The 13,900-nt window shown below is 44.2% G+C and overlaps 1 protein-coding gene across 1 annotated transcript in view; it reads right to left on the bottom strand.

Annotated features, from left to right (window-relative positions):
- Positions 1-13,900, bottom strand: part of INPP5A (inositol polyphosphate-5-phosphatase A) — a 610,446-nt gene that overhangs the window by 46,078 nt on the left and 550,468 nt on the right. Inside the window, exon 12 of the mRNA XM_038744152.1 lies at positions 10,555-10,628. Within this exon, the coding sequence (XP_038600080.1) occupies positions 10,555-10,628 (74 nt within the window). The remainder of the gene's footprint in view (positions 1-10,554; positions 10,629-13,900) is intronic.

The raw sequence follows: 13,900 nt of genomic DNA, 5'->3' as shown, positions 1-13,900 counted from the left end.
CTCCTCCAGGAGGCCTTCCCAGACTGAGCCCCCTTTTTCCTCTCCTCCTCCCCACCCCCTGCCCTACCTCCTTCCCCTCCCCACAGCACTTGTATATATTTGTACAGATTTATGACTCTATTTATTTTACTTGTACATATTTACTATTCTATTTATTATGTTAATGACGGGCATGTAGCTATAATTCTATTTGTTCTGATGATTTTGACACGTGTCTACATGTTTTGTTTTGTTGTCTGTCTCCCCCTTCTAGACTGTGAGCCCGTTGTTGGGTAGGGATTGTCTTTATATGTTGCCAACTTGTACTTCCCAAGCACTTAGTACAGTGATCTGCACACAGTAAGTGCTCAATAAATATGACTGACTGACTGACTGAATGAATAACAGAAAGAGCATGGGCCCGGGAGTCAGAAGGTCATGGGTTCTAATCCCATCTCCACCATTTGCCTGTTGGGTAAGTCACTTCACTTCTCTGGACCTTAATGATCTCATGTGCAAAATGGGGATTATCCTTCCCCTCACACTGCAAGCCCCATATGGGTCAGAGACTGTGTCTGACCTGATGATCTTATTCATTTATTCATTCATTCATTCAATCGTATTTACTGAGCGCTTATTGTGTGCACAACACTGTACTAAGCGCTTGGGAAAGTACAGTACAGCAATAATCAGTCACATTCCCTGCCTACAGTGGGGGAGACAAACACCAATACAAAGAAATAAAATGACAGATCTGTAAACAAGTGCTGTGGGGCTGTGAGGGGGAAGAGCAAAGGGAGCAAGTTAGGGCAACATAGAAGGGAGTGGGAGATGAGGAAAATTGGGGCTTAGTCAGGGAAGGCCTCTTGGAGGAGATGGGCCTTCAATAAGGCTTTGAAGGTGGGGAGTCAATTCATTCAATCGTATTTATTGAGCACTTACTGTGTGAAGAGCACTGTACTAAGCACTTGAGTCAATGTCACTGTCTAATGTCAATGTCTGTTGACACTGACAAAGTAAATGTCTGTTGGATATGAGGAGGGAGGGTTTTCCAGGCCAGAGGCCAACATATAGGCGAAGGGTCAGAGGGTGGCTAGTGTCTTGTACTACTTCAGTACTCAGTACAGTGCTTGCCACAAAGTGCTTAACAAGTAGGATTTTTAATTTCTTTTCTCCCAGTGAGCCCGTTGTTGGGTAGGGACCATCTCTATATGTTGCCAACTTGTACTTCCCAAGCGCTTACTACAGTCCTCTGCACACAGTAAGCACTCAATAAATACGATTGAATTAATGAATGAATGAATCTCTGCTGATATACTTTTCTTATGGTATTTGTTAAGTGCTTACAATGTGTCAGGCACTGTTCTAAGCGCTGGGGTAGATACATGGTAACCAGGCTGGACACTGTCTAGGTCCTACATGGGGCTCACAGTCATTCATTCATTCATTCATTCAATCGTATTTATTGACCGCTTACTGTGTGCAGAGCACTGTACTAAGTGCTTGGGAAGTACAAGTTGGCAACATATAGAGACAGTCCCTACCCAACAACGGGCTCACAGTCTAGAAGGGGGAGAGAGACAACAAAACAAAACATATTAACAAAATAAAATAGAATAGTAAATATGTACAAGTAAAATAAATAGAGTAATAAATCTGTACAAACATATATACAGGTGCTCTGGGGAGGGGAAGGAGGTAGGGCAGAGGGGAGGGGGAGGGGGAGAGGAAGGAGGGGGCTCAGTCTGGGAAGGCCTACATCTTAATCCCTATTTTGCAGATGAGGTAACAGAGGCACAGAGAAGCTAAGTGACTTGCCCAAGGTCCCACAGCATTTACTGTGTACAAAGCACTCTACTAAGTGCTTGGGAGTACAATACAAAAGAGTAAGCATAACCCAGCCCTGCCCACGAGGAGTTTACAGACTAGAGGAGGAGGCAGACATTAAAATGTGTCCATTTGTTATTGTATTGTACTCTCCCAAGTGCTTAATACAGTGCTTTGCACACAATAAGCACTCAATAAATATGATTGAATGAATGAATGAATAAATCACCCAATTTTCTTGTACCCACCCCAGTGCTTCTTACAGTGCCTGGCACATACCAAGCTCTTAACAAATACCACAATTATTATTATTGCTATTGTAATTATTATTAATATTAATAAAGAATGATGGTATTTGTTAAGCATTTACTATGTGCCAAGCACTGTTCTAAGCGCTGGGGTAGATACAAGGCAATCAGGGTGTCCCACATGGGACACACAGTCATTAATCCCCATTTTACAGATGAGGTAACTGTGGCCCAGAGAAGTGAAGTGACTTTCCCAAGGTCACAGAGCAGACATGTAGGGAAGCTGGGATTAAAACTCATGCCCTTCTGAGTCCCAGGCCCAGGGTCTTTCCACTAGCCACATTGCTTTACATAATTGTGGTGGGACTGGGGGAGGAGTGAAGCTCAAAGTGGAGAACTTGCTAGGGTGCTCGTTACTGATCTTGAGTCCTGGGCTATTCCTCACTTGATGACAAATTACTAGTCTCTGAATGACTAAAATTCCTTTTGCCGTTGAGAGGATTGGTCTACAGCGACACAAAGATGAGTGCCTGAAACCCACCTGTCTCTTTAATTCTGGCTGGAAAAGAGAATCCTGACATGGATTTTAAAGTCATCTTTTGGCAGTGTGGTGGATCTGTTTTCGCTCTGTCCCTGTCACGGGGAGGGCTCTTCCCAACCTCTCCGAGCCCTTTTCTGACAGTGACATGTCCATTAAGCACTGTTCTTCACTTTGCCCCCTGACTTCTTTTCCATTTCTGCCTATCAAATCTGAGACAGAGGATGAAGAAATGGGTGGGATCATACACTTGCAAAATGAGAGGATTAAGAAGCCATTTGAAGGGTCTGGTGGATTCATCACTGAAGTTTACTCTTTCCGCCACTGGCACTTTGGGAAAATAGCCTACTATCTGCTTCTTGTTGTTAGTGTTTTTCTGCAGGCATTAATGATGGAGGTATGTGTTTAAGGGCTTACTATGTGCTAAACGCTGTATTAAGTGCTGTGGTAGATTCACATGGGTGCCCTAATAGGGGCGATGAGTTCTTTTATCCCCATTTAACAGATGAAGAAAGTGAGGCACAGAGAATGTTGAAATTTTCACCTCTTCACATATTGTAGCTCATTGTGGACAGGAATTGGTCTGTCTGTTGTTATACTGTACTCTCCCAAGTACTTAATACAGTGCTTTGCACACAGTAAGTGCTCAATAAATAAGACTGAATGAGTATTAGGTTGAAAGCCCTAGATTTGCCACTGCTACTTGTTTACTGTGGTTCAGTACTTTCCCAAGCACTTAATACATTGCTCTGCACACAGTAAGCGCTCAACAAATAAATAAAAAAATAATAATAATGATGGCATTTGTTAAGTGCTTAGTATGTGCCAAGCACTGTTCTAAGTGCTGGGGGGATACAAGGTGATGAAGTTGTCCCACGTGGGGCTCACAGTCTTAATCCCCATTTTACAGATGAGGGAACTGAGGCTCAGAGAAGTTAAGTGACTTGCCCAAAGTCACACAGCTGACAAGTGGCAGAGCCGGGATTAGAATCGTCTCTATATGTTGCCAACTTGTACTTCCCAAGCGCTTAGTACAGTGCTCTGCACACAGTAAGCGCTCAATAAATACGATTGAATGAATGAATGAATGACCATAAATACGACTGAATTAATGAATAAATCATTTATCTTCACTTTTAGATCACAAGCTCCTTGAGGGCAGGGAATGTGTCACGTCTTTATTCTGTTCTTCCCAAGAGCCTAAAAATAATTATAGTATTTGTCAAGCACTTACTATGTGCCAAGCACTATTCTAAGCAGTGGGGTAGATACAAAGTAATCAGGTTGTCCCATGTGGGTCTCACAGTCTTAATCCCCATTTTACAGATGAGGGAACTGAGGCTCAGAGAAGTTAAGTGACTTGCCCAAAGTCACAGAGCTGACAAGTGATGGAGCTGGGATTAGAACCCATCTCCATATGTTGCCAACTTGTACTTCCCAAGTGCTTAGTACAGTGCTCTGCACACGGTAAGCGCTCAATAAATACGACTGAATGAATGAATGAATGACCATAAATACGATTGAATGAATGAATGAATAAATAATTTATCTTCACTTTTAGATTACAAGGTCCTTGAGGGCAGGGAATGTGTCACATCTTTATTCTGTTCTTCCCAAGAGCCTCATAATAATTACGGTATTTGTCAAGCACTTACTATGTGCCAAGCACTATTCTAAGTGGTGGAGTAGATACAAAGTAATCAGGTTGTCCCACATGGGTCTCACAGTCTTAATCCCCATTTTACAGATGAGGGAACTGAGGCTCAGAGAAATTAAGTGACTTGCTCAAAGTCACACAGCAGACAAGTGGCAGAGCCGGGATTAGAACCTACGTCCTCTGACTCCCAAGCCCGGGTTCTTGCCACTAAGCCATGCTGCTTCTCATATGGTCGCTGCACTTAGGGGGCACTCATTCATTCATTCAATGGTATTTATTAAGTGCTTACTGTATGCAGAGCACTGTACTAAGCGCTCGGGAAAGTAAAATACAACAATAAAAGTGACAATCCCTGCCCACAACGAGTTCTGTGCTACTATACAACTACTACTCCTACTACTACCACCCTTACAACTGCCACTACTATTGCTTCTAATACTCTGCCTCCGGAATCCCTCCTTTAGAAGGGAAAGGAGAATACTAACACTACTAGAAAAGCAGTATGGCTTAGTGGCACGAGCCCGGGCTTGAGAATCGGAGGTGGTGGGTTCTAATCCCGGCTCTGGCACTTGTCAGCTGTGTGACTTTGGGCAAGTCACGACTTTAGAACAGTGCTTGGCACATAGTAAGAGCTTAACAAATACCATCATTATTATTATTATTCTCCGTGTCTCAGTTACATCATCTGGAAAATGGGGGTTAAGACTATGAGCCCCACATGGGACAACCTGATAACCTCATATCTACCCCAGTGCTTAGAACAGTGCTTGGCACATAGTAAGAGTTTAACAAATACCATCATTATTATTATTACTTGTAATCATAATAGTAGCAGTAGTAGGTACAACGTACTTTATTGAGGGATTGTGAAAGTAAAACAGGTGCACAAGAAATGATTCCTGCCACAAAGAGCTTCCATTCTAACAGAAGAAGCGTGGCTTAGTGGAAAGAGCACAGGCCCGGGAGTCAGAGGACCTGGGTTCCCCACTTGTCTGCTGTGTGACCTTGGGCAAGTCATTTCACTTCTCTTTGCCTCAGTTACCTCATCTGTAAAATGGGGATTAAGTCAGGGAGCCCCTTGTGGGACATGGGCTGCGTTCGACCGGATTATTTTGTATCTACCCCAGCCCTTAATCCAGTGCTTGGCACATGGTAAGCGCTTAACACATATCATTAAAACAAAACACACAAAAAAAAAAACCAGGGGAGAAACATAAGAACATTTACAAGTAGAGTTAATAAGAAAAAAATAATTAAATATACAATTGAATACACAAATCTGCTCAAGTGCTGAAGATGGGTACAAATGGATACATAATAATAATAATAATAATAATAATAAAAATAATGGCATTTGTTAAGCACTTACTGTGTGCCGAGCACTGTTCTAAGCACTGGGGGAGATACAAGGCCATCAGGCTGTCTGTCCCATGTGGGGCTCACAGTCTTAATCCCCATTTTACAGATGAGGTAACTGAGGTACAGAGAAGTCAAGTGACTTGCCCAAAGTCACACAGCTGATTAGTGGTGGAACCAGGATTAGAACCCATGACCTCTGACTCCCAAGCCCAGGCTCTTTCCATTAAACCACGCTGCTTATCTAATAAATAATACATAAGTACTGGAGGTGGTTTGTCATGTTTCTATAACTCGGGATGTTTAGGAATTAATTGGGGAAGATCCGTTGGAAGAGGCAGGATTTAAAGAGGGTTTCTCTCTATTCCCTAAGTTTCTGGTTCAGTATAGGAGGAAGCACAGTACAGAATCTTGATTTTGCCTGGGATGGTTAACTGTTGCCACCTCATTTTACATGAGCTTTGCTCTCAGCAGGAGGTGTGAACTAAAAGCAGGATGGCTGCCAAGGAATGAACAGCCCTTAATTGTGGCACTTATTAAGCACTTACTAAGTACCAGGCACTGCACTTGCGGGGTAGACATAAGGTTATCAAGGTTGAACAAAGTCCCTGTCCCATGTGGAGCTCGCAGAGTCTTAATCCCCATTTAAAGATGAGGTAACAGAGGCACAGAGAAGTGAAGTGACTTGCCCAAGGTCACACAGCAGACGTGGCACAGGCAGAATTAGAACCCAGGTCCTTCTTATTCCTAGGCCTATGCTCTACCCACTAGACTATGCTGCTTGAAAGGAGCATAAGAACAGATCAGTTATCAGAAATGGGCACCCTGCACTAATTGACCATGGGTTCCAATATGGTTTCAGATTAGTCAAACCCCGTAATGCATCTTTCACACCTTAATAAACATCTCTGGATTTCTAAGCAAATTTAGCAGATAGCAGATTCAGTTAATCAATGTCAACAGTACTTACGGAGCACCTACTGTGTGCAGAGCACAGTACTAAATGCTTGGGAGAATACAATAGAATTTACAGACCCGAAGAATTAATGGACATGATCTGTGCCCTGAAGGAGTCAAGGGTGTCACTCAATCCTGGCTCTGCCATTTGCTTGCTGTATGACCCTCGACGAGTAAATTAATTTCTCTGTCTCATTTTTCTCATTTGTAAAATGGGGATCCAACGCCTGTTCCCCCTCCCTCTTAGATTCTGAGCTCATGTGGGACAAGAACTCTGTCCGTACTGCCTATCTTGTATCTAATAATAATAATAATAATGATGATGGCATTTGTTAAGCACTTACTATGTGCAGAGCACTGTTCCAAGCGATGGGATAGATACAAGGTAATCAGGGTGTCCCACACAGGGCTCACAGGCTTCATCCTCATTTTACAGATGAGGGAACTGAGGCCCAGAGAAGTTAAGTGACTTGCCCAAAGTCACACAGGTGACAAGCGGCAGAACCGGGATTAGAACCTACTACCTCTGATTCCCAAGCCCAGGCTCTTTCCACTAAGCCACACTGCTTCCCCAGAGCTCAGTACAGTGCTTGACACAGAATAAGCAATTAACAACTGTCATAAATATTAATTATTGTTACGATTATTGGAGTCAATGAAGTATAAAGATTAGAACACAAGTGTTTAGTACAGTGCTCTGCACACAAAAAGTGCTCAATAATATGACTGACTGATTGACTGATTGAATATAGGCTGTGAGTGTCCAAGAGTTTCGGTGATGTGAAAGTGCTGAAGGGCAGTAGGATGGGGAAAAGGGTTAGGGAAACAGCATGCCCTAGAGGATAATAATAATAATAATAATAATGGCATTTATTAAGCGCTTACTATGTGCAAAGCACTGTTCTAAGCGCTGGGGAGGTTACAAGGTGATCAGGTTGTCCCACGGGGAGCTCACAGTCTTAATCCCCATTTTACAGATGAGGGAACTGAGGCACAGAGAAGTTAAGTGACTTGCCCAAAGTCACACAGCTGACAATTGGCAGAGCTGTGATTCAAACCCATGACCTCTGACTCCAAAGCCCGGGCTCTTACCACTGATCCAGAGCACATGGCAGGGAGTCAGAAGGACCTGGGTTCTAATCTTGTCTGCTGTATGACCGTGGGCAAGTCGCTTCACTTCTCTGAACAATGGGGTTTACGACTGTGAGCCCCATGTGGTACTTGGACTGTGTCCAACCTGATTAGCTTGTATCTATCCCAGCGCTTAGTGCACTGCCTGGCACATACTAAGCACTTAATGAACACCATAAAAAAGTGTGGGGAGATGAGATATCAGTCAGGGAAGGCCTTCTTGACAAGATGTGATTTTAGAAGGGATTTGAAGATGGGGATAACAACAGTTTGTTAGATGTGAAAAGAGAGGGAATGCCAGGCAAAAGAGAGGGTCAAATTCTTTCTCTCAGTCCTCAGCTTGGGGTTGTGGGCCTTTTTCCAACAGTGTTCTGGACCACTCCCTTTCCCTGTCAAGTTTTCTTGATACTAGATGTTCTATGCTGTCTGAAGCATATACCATGAGGTCCTAAGACCGCTACAGGGTTCAGGCTGTCGGAACCAAAAGAGTTAATCCCCTTCTCACAGCGGTGGGGCCAGCAAATATTTCAAGAATCTGCAGAATGCAGCATCAAACGTTGGGAAAAAAGTTTTATTTTCAGAGTCAACTTTAAACCCACCATATAAGAACTGGTTTCAATTTTAGTTAAATGAAAGATGTGATTCAAACAGAATATTCATATCTGATAGCTCTCTACAGTAGGCCGGAAGTAAATATGGGAAATAGTTAAAATGAGGTGACTTTCAATTAAGTTACTCTTTAGGGATTAATCTAAAGGACAGTATCATGTTAAAACATGCATCCTTTATGACGCTGGGTACAGGCGACTGCTTCTTCAGGTCTGGGCCTTTCTACTGCCGTTGGAGACTTTGTAGCAGTCACTGGATTCCAGCGAGGAGAGCAATGGCAATCGGTCAGTCAATCAGTCAGTGGTGTTTATTGAGTGCTTACTGTGTGCAGAGCACTGTACTAAGTGCTTGGGAGAGTATAATATAATAATAAACAGACATATTCCCTGCCCAAAACTAGCTGACAGTCTAGAGTTTAGCAGCCTCAGATGGTGAGAGAGAAATTCCTTTTGCTCCCACACCCACATCCACTCCACTGCTTATCTGCTGTGTGACCTTGGACAAGCCACTTAATTTCTCTGTGCCTCAGTTACCTCATCTGTAAAATGGGGATTAAGACTGTGAGCCTCACGTGAGACAGGCTGATTACCTTGTATCTACTTCAGCTCTCAGAAAAGTGCTTGGCACATAGTAAGTGCTTAACAAATACCATCATTATTATTATTATTATTATCCACTCCTGTGCTCAGCACAGCTGCCGCTCTAACATCCGCTCCAGCTCTCACAGCCACTCTCATTCCCACAGACACTCTCGCTCCCAGAGCCACTGCCACTCCCATTTGTTCAATGATTCATTCATTTGCACTTATTTACAGATATGTAAGTAAGTGCTGTGGGCCTGGGAGGAGGGATGAATAAAGGGAGCAAGTCAGGGCACACAGAAGGGAGTGGGAGAAGAGGAAAAAGGGGCTTACTCAGGGAAGGCCTCCTGGAGGAGTTGTGCATTCAATAAGGCTTTGAAGAGGGGAGAGTAATCTTCTGTTGGATTTGAGGCCGTTCCAGGCCAGAGGCATGACGTAGGTAAGAGGTTGGTGGTGAGATAGATGAGATCGAGGCAACATGAAAACGTTGGCTACAGAGGAGCGAAGTGTGCGGGCTGAGTTGTAGTGGGAGAGTAGGGAGGTGAAGTAGGAGGTCGCAGTGACTGCTCTAAAGTCGATGATAAGGAGTTTCTGCTCATTGTGGAGATGGATGGGCAGCCACTAGAGTTTTTTGAGGAGTGGGAAGAGGTGTCCTGAACATTTCTGTAGAAAAATGATCCAGGCAAGAGAGTGAAGTAAGGACTAGAATAGGGAGAGACAGCAGGCTGGGAGGTCAGCAAAGTGGCTGATGCAGTCATCCAGGCAGGATAGGATGAGTCACTGTATAAACGATGGTAGCAGTTGGATGGAGAGGAAAGGGCGGATTTAGTGATATTGTGAAGGCGGGACTGACAGTATTTAGTGAAGGATTGAATTTGTGAGTTGAAAGAGAGAAAGGAGTCAACCATCTCCATATGCTGCCGACTTGTACTTCCCAAGCACTTAGTACAGTGCTCTGCACATAGTAAGCGCTAAATAAATACAATTGAATGAATGAATGAATGAAGATAATGCCAAGGTTCTGGCCTCGTGAGACAGGAAGGATGGTGGTGCCGTCTACAGTTACAGGAAAGTCATGGGGAGAACAGGGTTTGGGTGGGAAGATAAAGAGTTCAGTTTTGGACATGTTAAGCTTGAGGTGACGGGAGGACATCCAAGTAGAGATGTCTTGAAGGCAAGAGGAAATGCGAGACAGCAGAGAGGGAGAGATATCAGGGCTGGAGATGGAGATTTGGTTATCATCCGCATAGAGCTGGGATAATAATGATGGATTTGAAGCCATGGGAGCAAAAGAGTTGTCTGAGGAAGTGGGTGTTAAATGGAGAATAGAAGGGGACCCAGAACTGAACTTTGAGGGACTCCAACAGTTATCAATATCAATTCCCATGGCCCCTCTCATTCCCAAAGCTGCTCCTGCTCCTAGAGCCACACATTCTTGCTCCTGGGACAACTGTCTCTCTCATACCCATTCCTGTTTCCAGGTACCCTGACACCGGTTCCCGCAGAGCATCAGAACGAATGCTACCGAGGCTGCTTCTTGCCGCGCTCCCGGTTGAGGCTCAGCCGTAGCTCAGGCCCATCTCTGTCTTTCCCAACCCCTGCCCAGCCAGTTCCTCCACAGGACAGAGAAGTGCCCTTGGCTGCTATGCCCGCGGGCGAGGGCTCACTTACCTGGGAGGAAATGAGATGTCCAGTTCATACAATTTGTCTTTAAAGACCGACAGCTCTTTGTCAAATTCTAAAAGCTGGAAGGAGAAAGAGAGAATCAAAATCATTTTCTGCCGTTCAGTTGTGTCTCATCTAGTTGGAGACTCGATGAGTTAATGCCACACAGTGCAAAATCCTTAGGACGTTCACTCTCTTGGTTTTGTTCTAAAACACTCACATTATTAATTCAATTCAATTGCATTTATTGAGCACTTACTGTGTGCAGAGCATCGTAGTAAATGCTTGGAAAGTACAATACAGCAATAAAGAGAGACAATCCCTGACAATCTATGGGTTCACAGTCTAGAGAGGGGGAGAGAGACATCAGTACATTATGGGCAGAAAAGGTGGACTGCTTCACACATGGTGAAATGGGCAGGTCTGGATTAATAAACCAAAGACAAACAGCTCCATTCTTTGAGGGAAATACACATATGCTTCTATTCCCTAAGAACCCCCTAATGAATAAGACCTTTGATTAGCATCCTTTAGGTCATTTAAAATTGCATAAGAAACGGTTTTGTTTGTCAAGGGAAACAAGTCAAGTGACAAGATAGATGCTCGAACAAGACACTTCCTGAAACTCCAAGATTGTATGTGGGAGGGTTCTTTGTGTGTTTTGGGGTCACTTTCAGAATAACAAAGCGCCTAAATCGTGTTCCGCACGGCATTCCGTGCCTCAGTCAAGATACTGAGTGAAAAGCAGGGGCTCAAAGGAGACATTCACAAGTCATATAAGATACAAGATAACAAACCTTACCTAGCTTTCAAATCGTTATCCTAATTATGCACCAAAGAGCCCTTGCTAAGCAACAATCCATTTGGTAACCATAAACCAGTTACTTCAGAAACAGAGTGGTATTGAAACTTCTACCCAACTATTACACAAAATAAATCCCTAATCTTCAGCTGACCGGACCTCTAAGAACCATTTTGCTCTTCTGACAAATGTGTCATCGCCACAGCAGCCTTTAGAATGGCTGGGCATTATTCATTAATCATGTCCCATCTCACAGCTGTGCTGATACCATTGTATGAATGGCAGGGGTTTCCAACTAAATTAGATTGTGTCCCTCTTTCCTCTCTGCCACCTCATAAATCATTCCTGAAATGTGCAATTAGCAGCTACTTGTACACATTAATTATCTGTGTGGAAAGCTGCTACCTGAACCACCTGCACTGCTTCTGCCTAGTTCCTTCCCCAGGGTCCGCCCACCAATTCTCCTCCCCTCTCTCCCTGCAGCACCCCTGCAACCTCTGGGGGGTGCGATCACCCCCAGGGGCACCTTCTGGGGAGGCGGGGGGCAGATTTAAAAGCTGGAAGAGCAAAGGAAGAGGAAAACTGTTAGAAAAAAATATATGAAACAAATGTGGTGATACATTCTTATGATAATGATGATGATATTTGTTAAGCACTTACTGTTTGCCGAACACTGATGATGACAATAACAATAACTGTGGCATTTGTTAAGTGCTTACTATGTAATAATAATAATTATGGTATTTGTTAAGCACTTACTCTGTGCCAAGCACTGTTCTAAGCGCTGGGGTAGATATAAGGTAATCAGGTTGTCCCATGTAGGGCTCACAGTCCCACCCCCTCTTCTCCGACTTCCTTCTGTGTCACCCTGACTTGCTCCCCTTTGCTCTTCCCCCATCCCAACAGCACTTATCTACATATCTGTCATTTATTTATTTATTTATATTAATGTCTGTCTCCCTCCACTCTAGAAAGTACGCTAGTTGTAGGCAAGGAATGTGTCTGTTTATTGTTGCTTTATACTCTCCCAAGCCCTTAGTACAATGCTGTGCACACAGTAAGTGCTCAATAAATACAACTGAATGAATGAATGAACTGTGGCTGTCCCTCAAGGTTTAGTTCTGCACCCCCACCTCCACCTACACCCAATTCCTTGGAGAACTCAATCGCTCCCACGGCTTCAATTACCACCTCTATGCAGATGATTCCCGAATGATGACGATGATGATGGTGATGGTATTTATTAAGCACTTACTATGTGCAAAGCACTGTTCTAAGCGCTGGGGAGGTTACAAGGTGATCAGGTTGTCCCATGTGGGGCTCACAGTCTTAATCCCCATTTTACAGATGAGGGAACTGAGGCACAGAAAAGTTAAGTGACTTGCCCGAAGTCACACAGCTGACAAGTGGCGGAGGCGGGATTAGAACCCACGACCTCTGACTCCCAAGCCCGGGCTCTTTCCACTGAACCACGCTGCTTCTCCATCAAAAGCTACATCTCCAGTCCTGATCTCTTTCCCTCTGTTTAATTTCACATCTCCTGCTGCCTTCGAGACATCTCTACTTGAATGTCCTGCCGTCACCTCAAACGTCACATGTCTAAAACAAGAACTCCTTATCTTCCCACCCAAACCCTGTCCTCCTCATGACTTTTCCATCACTGTAGACAGCACCACTAACCTCCTTATCTCACAAGCCCAAATCCTTAGCATTATCCTTGAATGCTCACTGTCATTCAACCCACATATTCAATCTATCACTACATCCTGTTGGTTCAACCTCCACAACAGTGCTAAAATCCGCTGTTTCCTCTCCACCTAAACTGCTACCATATTAGACCAATCACTTATAATAATAATAATGATGGCATTTATTAAGCACTTACTATGTGCAAAGCACTGTTCTAAGCACTGGGGAGGTTACAAGGTGATCAGGTTGTCCCACGGGGGGCTCACAGTCTTAATCTCCATTTTACAGATGAGGTAACTGAGGCACAGAAAAGTTAAGTGGCTTGCCCAAAGTCACACAGCTGACAATTGGCAGAACCGGGGTTTGAACCCATGACCTCTGACTCCAAAGCCCGGGCTCTTTCCACTGAGCCAAGCTGCTTCTCTATCCCATCCTTATCCTATCCCACCTTGATTACCATATCCGACACCATGCCAAACTCCCTGCCTCCTTTCTCTCTCCACTCCAGTCCACACTTCACTCTGCTGCCCGGATCATTTTTCTTCAAAAAAGTTCAGGCCGTGTTTCCCCCCATGTCAAGAACCTCCAGTGGTTGCCCAACCACCTCTGCACAGATACTCCTTACCATCAGCTTTAAAGCACTCAATTACCTTTCCCCCTCTTACCTCACCTCACTACTCTTCTATTACAACCCAGCCTTTACACTTTGCTCCTCTAATGCCAGCCTACTAACTGTACCTCAGTCTTGCCCATCTCACTGCTGACCTCTCACCCTCATCCTGCCTCTGGCCTGAAACACCCTCCCTCCTCCTACCCTGCCCAAGTAAAGAGCTGTCTCTTCCTCAAAGACTGCTAAGTGCT

This window comes from Tachyglossus aculeatus, chromosome 3, assembly GCF_015852505.1.
Source record: "Tachyglossus aculeatus isolate mTacAcu1 chromosome 3, mTacAcu1.pri, whole genome shotgun sequence".
NCBI classification, from domain to species: domain Eukaryota; kingdom Metazoa; phylum Chordata; class Mammalia; order Monotremata; family Tachyglossidae; genus Tachyglossus; species Tachyglossus aculeatus.
This window is presented reverse-complemented; position numbering and strand designations above follow the sequence as displayed.